This window comes from Hypanus sabinus, chromosome 17 (genome assembly GCF_030144855.1).
Source record: "Hypanus sabinus isolate sHypSab1 chromosome 17, sHypSab1.hap1, whole genome shotgun sequence".
NCBI lineage: Eukaryota > Metazoa > Chordata > Chondrichthyes > Myliobatiformes > Dasyatidae > Hypanus > Hypanus sabinus.
Window position 1 is genome coordinate 54,614,116 of NC_082722.1, and position 16,325 is coordinate 54,630,440.

Sequence of the window (16,325 nt, forward strand, 5' to 3'; positions counted from 1 at the left end):
AGGCAAATTGCAATGGGTCCAGATCCTTGCTGAGGCCAGACCAGTCTGGTTATGACCAATCTCTCAAAGCATTTCATCACTGTTGATGTGAGTGCTACTGGGCAATAGTCATTAAGGCAGCCCATATTATTCTTCTTAGGTATTCGTATAAATGTTGCAAGTGGGAACTTCCACCTATAGCAGTGAGAGGTTGAAGATGTCCTTGAATACTCCCGCTAGTTGGTTGGCACAGGTTTTCAGAGCCTTACCAGGTACTCCATCAGGACCTTCCACCTTGCAAGGGTTCACTTTCTTTAAAGACAGCCTAACATTGGCCTCTGAGATGGAGATCACAGGGTCATCAGGTGCAGCAGGGATCTTCACCATTAAGTGAGTCTATAGATTGCGGTAACATTTCAGTGATAGGGTAAGTGGAGTTGAGTGTAGTTATCACTATTGGTTCAAGAGCCTGATGGTTAAGGGGTAATGGCATTTCTAGAACCTGGTGGTGAGGGTCCTGAGGCTCCATAACCTTCTTCCAGAGAGCAGCAGAGAGAAAAGAATATGTCCTGGGTGGATTTATTATCTCTCTCAATTCCATTCTCTTGTCTTCACCCCAGACCTTTGATACTAGTACTAATCAAGAACCTGTCAATCTCTGCTTTAAATATACACAATGATTGGCCTCCACAACTGTCTGTGGCAATAAATTCCACAGATTCACCACCCTCTGGCTAAATAATTTCCTCATCATCTCTGTTCTAAAGAGATGTCCTTGTATTCCCCCACTATAGGAAGTAATCTCTCCATGTCTGCTCTGTCTGGGTCTTTCAACATTTGGTAGGTTCAAATGAGATCCTCCCTCATCTTTGTAAACTCTAGTGACTACAGGCGCAGTGCCATAAAACACTCCTCATGTGGTAACATTTTCATTCCTGGGCTCATTCTCCTGAACCTCCCCAGAACCCTCTCCAGTGCCAACACATCCTTTCTTAGATAGGGGGGCCAGAACTGTTTACAATGCTCCAAGTGCAGCCTGACCAATGCCTTACAAAACATCAACATGACATCCTTGCTTTTATATTCTAGGTCTCTTGAAATGAATGCTAACATTGCATTTGCCTTCCTTACCACTGTCTCAATCTTTAGGGAATCCTGCACACATTCTCCCAAGTTCCTTTTCACCTCTGATTTCTGAACTTTCTCCCCATTAATAAAATAGTCTTCGCCTTTATGACCGTAGTGCGTGACCATATAATTCCCTACACTACATTCCACCTGCCACTTCCTTGCCCATTCTCCTCATCTGTGAGTCCTTCTGTAGACTCCCTGCTTACTCATCACTACCTGCCCCTCCACCTATCTTTGTATGGCATCTTTGACATATAACATGCTTAGAATGCTTCGAGAAACTCCATAGATGAGTTTAATTACATGACAAAATGCCTGCCTATGCAGCTTCCCTTACAGTGTTCTATACAAGACTCCACTCTGAAATGCTGACTATGTTTTCTTTCCCACAGATGCAGCCTGATCAAGTACAGATACAGCACTTCCAGTATTTTCTTTTGTTTCTATTTCCATTATAAATTTATTTTGCTTACTTGCTTCTTTTAGAAATACATACATATATCTCTGAAAGAAATTATATATAAATAATTGGCAATAATTGGATCAAGGTCTTACTTCCTGTTAGTTCCAAGTTGCTCTGATCTTTCTAAAGATAATATTCCTTGGACCACTACTGTCTATCATATTGGTGTTCCCACATTGATGGCAGGAGGGGGATTTCAGAGAGGTTAGAAAGGAATGCAATTTAGGCAGGTCCATCAAAGGGAACGTCTGCTTTCTGTTCTATCTGATTGATAAGATGAGCCTTGGAAAGTAGCTACACTCCACTGTGAACAATTCTGTCCAGAGTAGAATCAGTTTTCCGTAGAGCGTTGTTGCACTGCACCCGCCCTGGCCTCTGTGAGTGCGCTTCTTATAGGTATTAAAGCTGGAAGAGGGGTGCTCAGCTATCCGGGGGTGGGAAGTAGTGGTTGCATAAGATCCGGTGTCTGCTCTAGCTTTTCAGTTTTGGTTTTAGTACGGGTCTATCAATTTACTTTGTGATGATCCCCACCAACTCTTTGTTCGTATGGAACATAATTGAGACGTTTTGATGTTAAGATCAAATTAAGAAATTTGGAAAGCCTTTTATTATCGATGATAATGAATACGTATAACCTGCCACACTTTTGAGGGGCAGAAACAGAGAGAGCTGGCATATTTAGGAAAAGCCTTAATGTATGTACGGGAGGATGAAAGGAGTAGAAAACCAATGAGACAGGATGGGAAAAGGCCCATGTGCAGAACAGATCTTCTGAGTCAAATTGATCATTTCTTTGTTGTAAATTCTATGGGAATTTTAAGTAATTTCAGTTTAATATATTGAGTTTTAATCTCTGAGTCATAATCAGGTTTATTGCCACTGACGTAAGTTGCAAAATTTGCCATTTTGTAGCATATTGCAGGCAATACAGATTACAATAAAAACCTGTAACTTGTACAGAAAGAATAATAGAAAGTAATAGAAACTTGCAAAATTGGTCAGCTCTATCATGGGTACCAGCCTCCGTGGTATTCAAGACATCTTCAAAGAGGGATGCCTTAGGATCATTAAAGATCCCTGCCACCCAGGACATACCTTCTTCACATTCTTACTGTCAGAACAGAGGTACACAAGTCTGAAGGCACACACTCAGCGATTTAGAAACAGTTTCTTCCCCTCTGCCATTCAATTTTTAAATGGACACTGAACCCATGACCATTACCTCACTACTTTATTATCTGTTATTTTGCACTATCTATTTTAACTATTTAGTAGACATATATATACTCAAAGTAACTCAGTTTTTTTCTCTATATTTATTTATCGTGTATTTCATTGTACTGCTGCCATAAAATTCACAAATGTCATAACATACACCAGTGAGATTAAATCTGATTCTGATTCCGAAAAAATAGAAAAGCAATGCAAAAGAGCCATAGTGAGATATTAGTCACGAATTTTTGGAGCGTTTGAAAATCTGATGGCGGAGGGGAAGAAACTGTTCCTAAAACATTGAGTGTGGGTCTTCAGGCTAATAGTATTGAGCAGAGGGCATGTCCTGGATGGTGAGGGCCCTTCAAAATGGATGTCTCCTTCTTGAGGTACCACCTCATGAAGTTGTCCTTGATAATGGGAAGGCATGTGCATATTTCTTAGTTAATGTGATATTAAAGTAATAGGTTGCTTCAGATTGTGCCCCATAGTTCTCAAAGTTACTGATGGCTTGTATTTTGAGAACAAGATTCAAAACATGTTATTCTGCAGTAAATGAGAATAAGGAACAAAATGGCATACCTTCTTTAGTTGTTCAAGATGAGCACACTGGAAATTGTACTCCGTATCAGCATGACTGTGTGTGGCTTTGTAGGAAGCAAAATCTGCTTGGAGTTTTACTACATTTTCTTCCCAACTGGCAGCCTAGAAAACCAAAAAAAAAACCAAGAAACACCTTTAGTTTTGAAGGACAGTAGAAACATAAAAAAAAATAGAACTCCAGGAAATACTCAATATGTCAGGCAGGGTCTTTCATTAGACCTGAAACATGAACTCTTATTTTCTTTTTCCCAATGGATGCTACTGCACCTACTGATTATTTGCAATTTTTTGTGTCTTCCTCTCAGATGTCCACATTAACCCACCACGTTTGCAATGGAATAAAAAAAATCAGAAAAATTCAACAGAGTTGTTATCACCCAGATTCATCTACACATCTACATAAAAACATAGAGAGAAATTTCTCATTTGCAAACAACCAACACACCCAATGATGTGCTGAAGTCAGCCCGCAGGTGTTGCCGCTGGTGCCAACATAGCATGCCCACAATGTTGAACACAACAACACAAGCAGCAACGGCAATGACAGCAGCACAAAACAAGACAACACAACCATATTAAGTCCCTTTCCTACCCTTTCACCCTCTCACACACACATGCCTACAACCCCAGGACGGGCTGCTCGTGGCCTCTGCTCCTTACACAAAAACAGAGTTAATGTTCAACTTAAAGTCTAAACTGAGAAAAACTAGAAACAAGTTTAATAATTATAGAGAAGGGGGCAGGGTGGAGAGGCCAAATGGAAATATCTATGATAGGTTGGAGATCAGGAGAGACTGAATGATGATGGTATAAGCTGAAAGAAGATGGTAAAGGATAATGTATAACAATAAGAGTTTGAGGGAGGTATAAATATAGAGAAACAAATGAAACCCAGCTTTAACAGAGGGGGAGAGAGGAAAAAATATCTGAATGCTGGGGATGTGAGCTATAGAAGTAGAATGGAGGGTTATCTGAAATTGTTGAACTCCTGTATGCATAATCAAAGATGAGCCGCTTCTCTTTATTTCCTTTATCACTGTTTTTGTTTCATTTCTTACTGTTCCATGCTCTGGTGAAAGGCTCTTTTTCTGAAACATTAATTATGTTTCTTTCTCCATAGATGTTCCCTGAGCTGCTGTGTAATTCCGGCATTCGTTGTTTTTATTTTACTTTTCCACCACTTGCAGAATTTTGCTTTTAAATTTGGCGGTGGATGCCTTACTAGAAAGTGTATCGCAGTTTACATATGTGCTCTAAGAATAAGAAAGAACTCTCTTTGGATGTATTGTGAATATTAACACTGAAATCTCTTCACAGTTCCCTTTTATATTATTGGCACAGCTGTACTATGTTCTAGGCTAAATCTATGCTTGATTAATAATATAAGAACGCCAGGAGCACAAATATTCCTCAGACAAAAAGATGACAGAAGTTGCAAAAGTAGCTCAAAAAGATGGTGAAGAAAACACTTTTTTTACATTTTTGGTACTTATAAATTAATGACAAATTGATATTTTGTTTACAGCAATGGTCTACCAGACTACGTCTACCTTGCCTACCTAAATAAATCATCTATTTTGAAAACACTCCATTGTCTGATAAAGGGAGAAGAACGAAATCTAGATTTGTTGTTAAACAAGTTATGAGATATGGAAAATGTGTTCAGAGGATTAATTTTAGGCAATGGCACTTCAATTTCTGACCTTTCTACAAATTCTGTAGTCATAGGACAATTAAAATATTCATGAGGATTTATGTTTTGATGAATAATTCTGATGAAATGCCATTGATCTAAAATATTAATTCTGTTATTTCCATTGTTACTTGCTAAGTATTTCCAGGAATTTTGTTTTTATTTCAGATTTCATAGAACATAGAGATGTCTAGCACAGGGACCAGCCCTTTAGCCTATCATGTCTGCATCAACCATAATGCCATTATAAATTAATCACACCTGCCTGCAAGTAGTCCACATCCCACTATTCCCTGCCTATCATGTCTGTCTAAATGCCTCTAAAATGTTGTCAATACAATATATCTGCTTTTAGCATCTCAACTGGCCGTGCATTCTAGGCACCTGCCATTCTCTGTGTAAAAGACTTGCCTCGCAAGACTCCTTTAAACTTACACTTTTCACTTTAAATCTATGCCCTCTAGTAATTTATTTTTCCATCATGCGAAAAAGGATTCTGATGATAAACCATATCTACACTTCCCAAAATTTTATATACTTCCACAGGTTTCCTTTCAACTTCTGATGCTCCAGAGAAAACAATATAAGTTTCAGATTACCTCGTCAATTCAGACTACCTGCATATTGATCCAAGTTATTAATATATATTTCAGGGCAGTGGTCACTGACCTCCAGGCAGGGAAAAAAACACTTCCTAATACTACCCCATCTTCTATGACAAATCCAATTTTGATCTAATTTACTTATCACAGATCCTGTATGACTTAACCTTCCAGACCAACCTAGCATGAGGGATCTGTTCAAACATTTTAATAAAGTTGATGTAGACACCATCCACTGCTTCATTCTCATCAATCAGCTTCATTGTTTCCTTGAAAAAAATTGATCAAATTTGTGAGATGTCAAGCAACCATGGTGTTATAATTAAATCAACTGAATAAATAATACATGGGACAATTTCAAAACCATATTATAGTGCAATTTATAAGAAAGAACAGTTGCATTTGTCATTTGTGATCCTATGGGCTGCTGATCGTGGGCAGGATAAACTAAAGAAAAATAAATATGGTTTAGTAAAAACACCCAAAGGAGGGCATGGGGAGGATGGAAGAGGAATCATGTAGCTCTAATGAGGGCTTGGGTGGGTAATACAGAAATAAATTTAAACAATCTCAGACTCATTGCAAACATGTTCTACTCTACGCTTTTATGGAAACAAACCATTTTTGAGCCAGAACAGAAATATAAATATTTAAATTAAAGTTGGCACACTCTGACTTAGCTTCCTTTACAGGTTTAACTGTGGCCCAAGTTCAGGAAGCTCAACATCTCGAAAGAGACAGCTTTGTGAGAACAGTCTTTGCGGATCAGCAGGAGCAGGAACACTACCAGGTCCCTATCTTGCTCCGTCTTAGACACTGGGAAAAGCCTTTGGCATTGGAAAACATCATCGCACCCCTGGTCAAGGATCACATCATTTCCCGTGTATCATGAATGGATTATTCTTGTCTGGGACGGGACACTCAGATCAAGGACTCAAACCCCATTGCTCCACTCATGACTTGGACCAAGTTTCATAGTCTGCTTCAGGTTGACTCGAAGACAAGACTGTCAATCAGGATGAGAATTAACCTGGGAACATACCAACAGCAAAAAGTTTTGTGTGTGTTGCTTCAGATTTCTAGCATCTGCAGATTTTCTTGTGTTTGTGATCCATGCTTTTAGCCAGAATTCCTCAGCATGTAATACACTATGCAGATTCTGGGATCCACATTTGAAATGTGGACACATAAACACACCCATTGATATGTCTAATTTGGATATCAACTGTCGCATTTGGGCTTGCGAATATCAAATAAGGTCTTTCCCTGTTTACAACAGGGTTCCATAACCTGAACGGTTGACAAGATGGAAATGTGACTCCCTCCCCCCCCCCCCCCCGGAAGAGCCAACTGTTGCCGTGCAGCAGCCGGCAAACCCAGCTTGCTAGTCTCACAAACGTCTGTGTCTACGTACCGGCCGTGCATCAGCCAGACGTTTCTGAACTGGGTAGTTGGCATTTAATGCCATATTCTGATGGAACTGCAAGTGAACTGGTAGGGTAGAGCAATTCAAGTCCTATGCTCTATCTCACTGAAAACTGTGGACTTAACTGGACAGATTTGCTCTGCTTTGTTCATCTCCCCTTTTAGTTACCAATGCGAAAGCTGAGCGGAATTCTTCAACATTCAAAATAGTTGCACTTCATCGGAGAGTGCCGCTTATACTGAATTGAGTCCAATTTTCAATTTTTCTTGCTTTTCAGGAAGCTTAGTTCAGTAATGGAACAATGTCCTCCTTGTACTGCTATGGAGTTAGTCCAAAATCAGAGTCTTTTGCCTTGATTTCATTCATTGTGCTTCTGCAGTTAAGCTTAATTATGCAATCTTCCAGTTTTGTGTAAAAATCAAACCAGAAAGGTCTTCAATCGTTTAAATGAAATGACATTATTCAATTTAGTCATGTTTATTCTATGGTAGCTAATAGAAATTTCCTGCTATTTTATAATTTTCAGAACTTGATTAAAAGATGTCAGACTGAATACTAATAAATTATTCAATGGGAAACCAATGGTCTGCACATGAGATATTGCAGGTAGTACAATTATTCCATCCTACTGTAGATTAACCAACCTGAGGTTAGTTTCTTATTTCATAGTACTACTCGCTTTTTGCACGATAGTGTCATTGGTTTGATTAAATGAATCAGTGGACAAGCACAGACTTTACTGGCACAAGCAATAAACTAAAACATGCTGTATCCAGGTAACCTAAAGCTGTAAATCAAAACTCCTGGCGAGGCTGAAAAATCAATCTTTTTGTGTTACCTCCAGGGCAAACACGATTTATAAATGCAGCATTCAGATAACTTCCAATTTAATGTTAACAAGGTTTTAAAGTCACACCTGTCTTAGAATGCAAACATTTTGCCTCAAAAACATGCAAAGTAATTTTATTGTGAAAACAAGAAAATTCATACCCATGATGATACATGGTGATCCAGTGATCCACATTTAACTTAGCTCTATAACCCATATCCATTATTGTACAATAAGCAATAATATACAAAGCTGTGTGCATCATGCTCCTAATGATCTGAGGGTACAGCAGCTGAAGATTATTTCATTAACATGAGAAATACCTAATGAAATATTTACTCCACAAACCACAAGAAGGACATTTTTCCAAATGAATCAGATAAAATAGAGGTTCTGCCACAAACGTATGCACTCAAAATATTGTAGAATGTCACTAATACCTCATTTCAAAATTATGGAGAAATTTCTGGAAACTCTATACAAGTTTCATCTTGTATATTGGGAGGGCAGACTAAAAATGAAATACTTTCTCTCACCCTTCAAGATCCTTTGTTTAATAAAGCACTGCATTAGTTTAACTTACTGGCTATCCTCCAGTATTTTAAGGTGAGATGCTGATAAATAGTGTCTGAAGTGCTGCTTAAGGAAAGCATAACATTTAAGTCTAACATCAGAATATTAAGACAACATGTAGATATCATCTTAGTTAGAATTTTTTGTGATTCAAGTCAGATATGTATGCTGTGGATTTAAAAAAACATGCAAGTCACCGGATTTCAGGCGGGTAAGCTGTCTGAAAAATGGATACAATTTAGGGATGAGTTTATACTCCATCTTGAGCTGACAATATATGATAAACTAGAACTGTCACAAAATAAAAAAAAATGCTATCATATTTCATTGGCAATAAAGTCACAGAATTGTACTGTTACTATCTGACCCTCAAATGAAACCTCAATGAATGCATTAGATACACAATATGCACACTGCAATCCACCTAGAAATGAAATAATCAACCTTATTGATTCCTTTCTCACCATCAGGAGTAGGAATACATTCTTCATGGAATTCAGCTGAAGGTGAAGTTAAAAAATTCAGATTATAATGTTTTTCCTGCTCTTTTCCAGACTTTTGCTATAATTTTCATATTCTTTTATCACATCCTTTGGTTCTATATTTGTTAAAAAAAACTTTCTTTTTCATTGACCCATCATCCTATTTTTATTTTAATACCTCTCATCCAATTCCAAATCTTTCCTTTGATTATTTCCTCCTATCCTCTGCTTCCCTGCTTCTGCATTTGGTTAAAACCTGTAACATTTCCCAATATTTCCAGTTCTGGTCCGGGTCATTGATTAGACACAGTAGTTTTCTTTTTTTTGCAGTGCTATCTGGCTTGCGAGTATTTCCAGCATTCCTGTTTTAATGACTCTAAATCTGATTAAAATTGCTCTAGGACATAAATTACAAATGTTAAAACACAAGCTGATATTAAGTCACATCAAAGATAATAGCCAATAAAACAAAATTATCAATCTCAGCTGCCTCAAAACAGAAGGTAAATATTTTGTGGGGCGCAAAATATGACAGTAATCTCATACAAATCCCCAACAGTTCCTTTAGTCTACTGTTATTATAGAAAATATCCATGAAGAGAAACATTCCAGGCAATCACTCAGCTAACAGAAACTCAAATCAATACTACCTTTCTGTCCAGGCGATTCAGTGTAACTAATGAAAGCCTTGTACCTTGATGACATATTTGCAAATTGAATTGTCATATAATATTTGCTTTGAAATCAATATGAAAACCCAAGATAACATAAAAAATTCCAATTTCACAGAAGCTTCATTTTTAATGGGTCATTGGTTTAGCTGTCGATTGAACATCTGATCTTTACCTTTTGGATTTAATTTGGAGTAGCTTAAGGTTGAAAAAAACTATCCTTGCTCCTAATTAAGGTTCATTAGATTAGCCCATGCAATACTGCATGTCTCCGGGGATTTGAGTATTTTCAAGTTTGATGATGTTTTTGTGTATGCTTTTATTATGTTGCATATACTCAGTGGCCACTTTATTAGGTACAGGAGATACTTAATAAAGTGACCACTGAGTGTATGTTTGTGGTTTTCTGCTGCTATAGCCCATCTACTTCAAGGTTCGACATGTTATTCATTCAGAGTTGCTCTGCTGCACACTGCCATTGTAATGATGGGGTTATTTGAGTTACTGTCGCCTTCCTGTCAGCTTGAACCAGCCTGCTTATTCTCCTCTGACTTCTTTCATTAACAAGGTGATATTGCCCACAGAACTGCCGCCCACTGGATTTTTTTTTTGTTTTTTGCACCATTCTCTATGAACCCTAGAGACTGTTGTGCATAAAAATCTCAGGCGATCAGCAGTTTCTGAGATACTTAAACCACCCCATTTGGCACCAACAATTATTCAACAGTAATAGTCACTTAGATTATATTTCTTCCACATTCTGATGTTTAGTCTGAATAACAGTTGTACCACTTGACTACGTTTCCATGCTTTTATGCATTTGCTGATTAAATATTTGCATTAATGTACAGATGTACTTAACAAAAATGGCCAGTGAAGGTAGTTTTGTCAGGTCCTTAGATAGTTTTTTCTTTTATCAATAAGTACTGACGTTTTAGGAAATTGTTATTTGAAAATGGATTGACCATATATTATCTTTAAAACTATTCTTCAGTTGTGTATTATCTTTAAATCTATACCTTAGTTATTTCCCATGTTAGCTCCTTAGTAATGCAACATTGAGGCACCTAAACAATAGAAATGGTCAATCTACATAAACATCAGAGTGAAAGGATTTGAGTGACAAAGGTTTCATGTTATGTGTTTCAAAAATGTCTATTTGAGTGCTTATCAACAGACTATCATTATGGTTTATAATAACAAATTATTTCAAGATATTTCAGGCCAGTAGATGAGCAGAGGGTATAAATTTTGAAGTCAGATAGATCAGGTCATACATCAGCAACAGCATGGTGCCCTGTATGTTGTTTTCATGGTGTCAGTTCAAAAGGGCTAGTTAAGGGATTATGCTCAGGGAAAAATGCAGTGCAGATCAATTTAAACACTTGAACTTGTTTTGGAAAAACATGCTATCGTAAACCCTGACAACTTCCTTTCTACATGACAGAACCAAACAAGGCATGTTGTGCAGCACTATCATCAAGCTGAAGTGGAAAAATTCAAAACAGATCTGGGAGCTCAAAAGAGATATCCAAGGGGCAACCCATTCATCGTAATAGGCACTTTCTATCCCATCTGTTGAAGACACTGGTTCTCACATTGGCATCATCAGTCACCTCAGAACCCAGGGAACCAGACAGGAAGCAATTTATCCTCAATAGCAAAATTCCACCCAAGAAGAAAAGGGTTACCAATGACAGCAGCATTACATTGCAATATAATCTGTGACCACCATAGATCAATTTGTATTGCACTGTGCACTTTGTATCAACCTAAGGGTTAAAATCCATGCTAACGAAGCAGCACTCTGGAGATTCTATAGGGTTAAATGTACCTGTTAAATAGCAAATAGCTTGTCATAGATTGCCCATTTAATTAACTGTACTTTTAGCCTTCTTGCATTCTAGAAGGAGGAAGCACCATGTAAGTCCTCACTTTAAAAATAACTGGAAAAGCTGAAATATTTTCAGACCTCTTTAATCAGATGTGCAGAGTTAACAATGTACCTTAGTTTTCTTAATTATAAAATATTGGGAACAACTTCCCTTTGGAGTTAACCATTAATAAAGGGACGAGTTGAGGTCAGGTCAAACTGAAGAAAGAATCTCAATACATTCTCTATGTCACATCATCTGCAATTTCTAACCTTTGTGTGCAAATCTATAAAGTCCTATCGCTATCAATTAGTTGAAAGAATTTGAGGTAAAATAACAGAAATTTAGTCATATTTTTAGAAAGCTTTGATGGGGAAGAGACAAAGATAGGAAAGGGGGGGGTGGTTGAGAGAGAAATACCAAATGCAGGAATTATCAGAGACTTTCTCATTATGCTTTGATGATTGTCATAGCTCAACATTTGTAAACCAAAGCATTTTGAAACAGACTAATGAAGCTTGTAAAGTTGGTCTGTAGTACTTTCAAGCTCGGAAAATTGCATAAATAGTTACAATTTAATGTAAGCTGTTGAATTAATGTTTCTAACTTAATTAAATCAATAATCCTTTTAGAGAGTAGGCACAAGGGAGATATTCACCCCCCCTCCCCTCTCCTAGTTTCACCTATCTTCTATTTGTACTTCTTCCTCCCTTCCCTTCACCTTCTTACTCTGACTTCTCATCCTTTTTTTCCCAGTCCTGATGAAAGGTCTTGGCCTGAAGCACTGACTGAAAGTTTCAGTGCAGGCCCATGACAAAATCATCATTAGCATCTCGTAGTAGCACTAACTTAATGTATCCATTTCGGACCAATGACAATTATAAAAGGATACTTTCTCATACTTACTTACCCAGTTATTTGACTGGGTAACTGCAACAAAACTTTTCAAAGCTATGACCACAAACACTAAAGGACAAAGGAAGCAGGATCATGAAACACCATAACCTGCAGATTCACCAATCTGATTTGGAAATAGACTGCATTGTTGCTTGGGGTAAGTCCTGGGATCTGACCTAAACCCTGTGCCACCACACTGAGAGAATACCTTTTACAAAAGGATTGCAGAAGTACAAGCTCTTCCCAAGGGCAAGAAAGGACAGGCAATAATTGTCAAAGGCACTCAATTCTCAAGCAATTGGTGTATTTAAAAATAATTAGAATAACAGCAATAATAAATTACATTAAAGTGCTGGAGGAAATTGGCAAGCCAGGCAGCGTCTATGGCAAGGAATAAACAGTTGACTTTTTAGGCTGAGAGTTGACTGCTTGTTTGTCTTCAAAGATGCTGCCTGATTTGCGGAATACCTCCGGCACTTTGCGCATGTTCCTCTGATCTCCCTCATGTGCTATCACAGATTTACACATATTCACAGGAAATACAACTATATATTGACAGCAGCTCAATGTGTGTATTTTAAACCTAACTTCTGAACTATATACGGTTAGACACCTTCAAAGATCTTCCAGTGATGGTATCCTTGGCCAGTTCAAAAATGAATTGAGAACTCTACATGAAAGCATCAGCATTTTCCAAGAGTTTCAGCTGAGTAACACCACAAGCTCAAGTCATCCATCAGCAATATTGCAGTGTACACTATTAAATTTTTAAGGTTATTTGATACTCAGGGTTCTTATTTAAGAATAGCAAGTTTGTCAATAACAACTTAGAAAATGGCTTCCTCATTGAGACCCCTGAGGATTAAGTCCAGGGAATATAAACATGAGAAGAATGAACAATTGATTTATGTGTGGGAGAATCCATTGGCAGCTGCAAGAAATATCTGTGCTTCTTGATACATGACTCTTTTTCCTGACTGGTTTTCCTTGCCACTGAATAAGCAATCTTGTTTACAACTTCTCTCTTCCTATCATAAATATGCCAGCAGTTAAAGATTTGTGGAAATCTAATTTCACAGTTCTGTAAATACCATCTCATCAGAAATACTTCCAAACCATGATAAGAATAATACTTCTACAGACACCCTCCATGACTTAATTCACACCAGAATCACTTCAAAGCAAAATTGTGCAATGTGTGAAACAAGTGACTGAATTGATCTAGTCAATCAGGCACACCAAGTTAAAATTATCTGTTATGTATTTTCTTACCTATTTCTTTTTATCATCGTTCCTGTCCATGTAGCCGATGAATGAGCAAACTCAAACTTGGTGTTCTGCCTAAGATCTTGTTTGGTAGGAAGAGTATGTGTTGATGTACTGTTACTTGTTGATTCTGGCACATGGTAATTTTGTGGATATAATAGTAATTGATTTCTCATAGTTATACAAATATGAAAGAAATTAAGCTTTTGTTTTATAATTGTCTAATATGCATTTGGCATTTCCTAAGTCACTTGGTCTACTTCATTGGACTAAAATTTTCATTGCTTTCATAACCTTCTTAGCACACTTAACTGAATGTTAATTAAAATGAAAAGTTTCAATTTGCATATATTCAACCATTATTAATAGTTTGCTTGTAGGAGCTGCAGATTACTCACCTACCAGAAAACTGTAACAACTCACTGCAATACAATGCTATTTACTTGTATATCAATTTAACTATTTTTGTTTTTTTACTGGTACTACACATACATCAGATTTTAAAGTTTTTCTCTGATTCTGATCGAATGAATAATTTGGGCTGATATTTACAATATAAAGAATATAGATGATGCAGACTATCTCCAAAAAGGTCTTAAATAGTTCCATCAAAAAAGTGATAACATGTGAAAAAAAATCTATTAGAAAGAAATTAGAAAGAAAGTCTGAAATCAAAATAAAGATGAGAAATTCATTTGCATAACACAAGGTTGTTCAAATTTATCCAATTAAAAGTCACTTGTTTTTAAAGGAAGAAACACAACAATTAACTCTGGGTCGTTTTTCTTACACAGAAAAATTGATGGAAATTTCCTGTGTCAGTCTTGTAAGCACTACATATTTCTGCACCAAAGCTTTGTGGGATAACATCATTCTCCATGCATCCCCCTTTTGGAGCATTGCAGAAGATATTGGTCCATTATATCCTGAGCATAAAATGGTCTAATGTTCACAGTGTCAGGGCCTGCAAGGTAGTAACTTAATTACATTAATGTGTCTCTGCATTTAAACAGTCCTCCCTCCAATCTCTAGGCTGCAGAGTACACAACCTCAAGACTCAACAATCCCTCTGAACCTCCACACGTCTGACTCGTAGCCTCAGATACTTCACCATTTGTAATCAATAACCCTTCCTCCACTGTTTACAGTTATCTAAACTCCTACTATCGTGAATCTTGGTCGCAACTGAAATTTGGTGCTTTTGGGGATATATGTCTGAATCAGATTCAAATTTATTATCACTGGCATATGTAGTGAAATTCGTTTTGTAGCAGTCATATAGCGCAATACTGTATACTTATTATATGTTACAATATAAAATATAGAAAAAACCTATAAATAGTGCAAAAATAGAGCAAAGTAATGAGGTACTGGTCATGGACTATTTAGAAATCTGATGACAGAGGGGAATGAGGTATTCCTGAAACAACGAGTGTGTGTCTTCAGGCTCCTGTGCCTCCTTGCTGTTGCTGGTAGAGTAGTGATGGAGCTGGTAGACTTGCTGCATCACAGCTCCTGATATTGATATTGAACCTGAACTCTTGTTCTGATTGTGCAAAGTTTTCACATTCTCCCCATGATTGTGTGGGTTTCCTCTGCGTGATTTGGTTTCTACCCACATCCCAAACAAGTGTGGATTAGGCAAATTAATGGATCTACATTAGGGTGTGGATGAGTGCTTGAATCTGGGCTGGGGAGAAATTGAAGGTAGGAAGAATAAAATGGGATTAATATAGAAATAGCAGGATTAGTGTAAATGATTGCTTGATAGTTGGTGTACACTTGGTAAGCTGATGGGCCAGTTTTCAGACTGTACCTTTCTACGGCTCGAAAATAAATTGAATTTAAATCTCCTCCCTTGCTTGGTGGAAGGATAGTATTTGAATGCTGTCTGTAACAAAATGCAAGTGGGAACAAATTTCACTTTGATTCCCACTTTTGCTGCAGGTGCCCTCGAATGAGAAAGTTACCATTGGTCAGTAGGCTAAGTTATGATGCTGTGTTCAGCATGCTGTGTTCAACATTAACACTTTCACATGGATTTAAGTCCACATTTTTCTAATGTTAACATGTTTAATTTATCTTTCAAATATTTGGTACTGTTGTGTCTTGCTATGTCTTAACATGTTAAATTCGATGAACTTTCCCATAAAATCCAAATAGGGGAAGTTTCTGATAAAATTTGTCAATAACTACAGTCAAAAGATGAATAAACATGCTCCTACTCACCTCATTGTGGTGAACTGCAGCCTGGTCCCGTAGACTACGGATGACCTCCTCACACTGGACACCATGTACTCTGTGTGCGGACAGATCTTTTTGTGCAGCTTGCAGCTGTTGAGTCAAATTATCAATTGCATCCTCGCAATTCTCCACTTGTCTGCATTTGTTTTCACACTGATGTTTCACTGTAATCAACTCATTTCGTAGCTTTTGGTGAATCTCATCTTGACTACAAAGCTAAATCAATGGAAGGGGAAATGAGATTTACAATCACCCATTCAACTCTTATTTGCATATTTTGAAGATGACTTTTGTAGTCAATAAATTAAAATTCCTCTTTGGGATACCTATCAGATGAGTTTCTTAATTCTCAAGACTCGGATATTAAAATTAATGAGCTT

At 37.4% G+C, this 16,325-nt stretch overlaps 1 protein-coding gene across 1 annotated transcript in view; it reads right to left on the reverse strand.

Annotated features, from left to right (window-relative positions):
• Nucleotides 1-16,325, reverse strand: part of LOC132406637 (early endosome antigen 1) — a 632,764-nt gene that overhangs the window by 118,493 nt on the left and 497,946 nt on the right. The window contains exons 27-28 of the mRNA XM_059992439.1: nt 15,931-16,161; nt 3,368-3,490 (exon numbers count right to left, since the gene is read on the reverse strand). Of these exons, the coding sequence (XP_059848422.1) occupies nt 3,368-3,490; nt 15,931-16,161 (354 nt within the window). The remainder of the gene's footprint in view (nt 1-3,367; nt 3,491-15,930; nt 16,162-16,325) is intronic.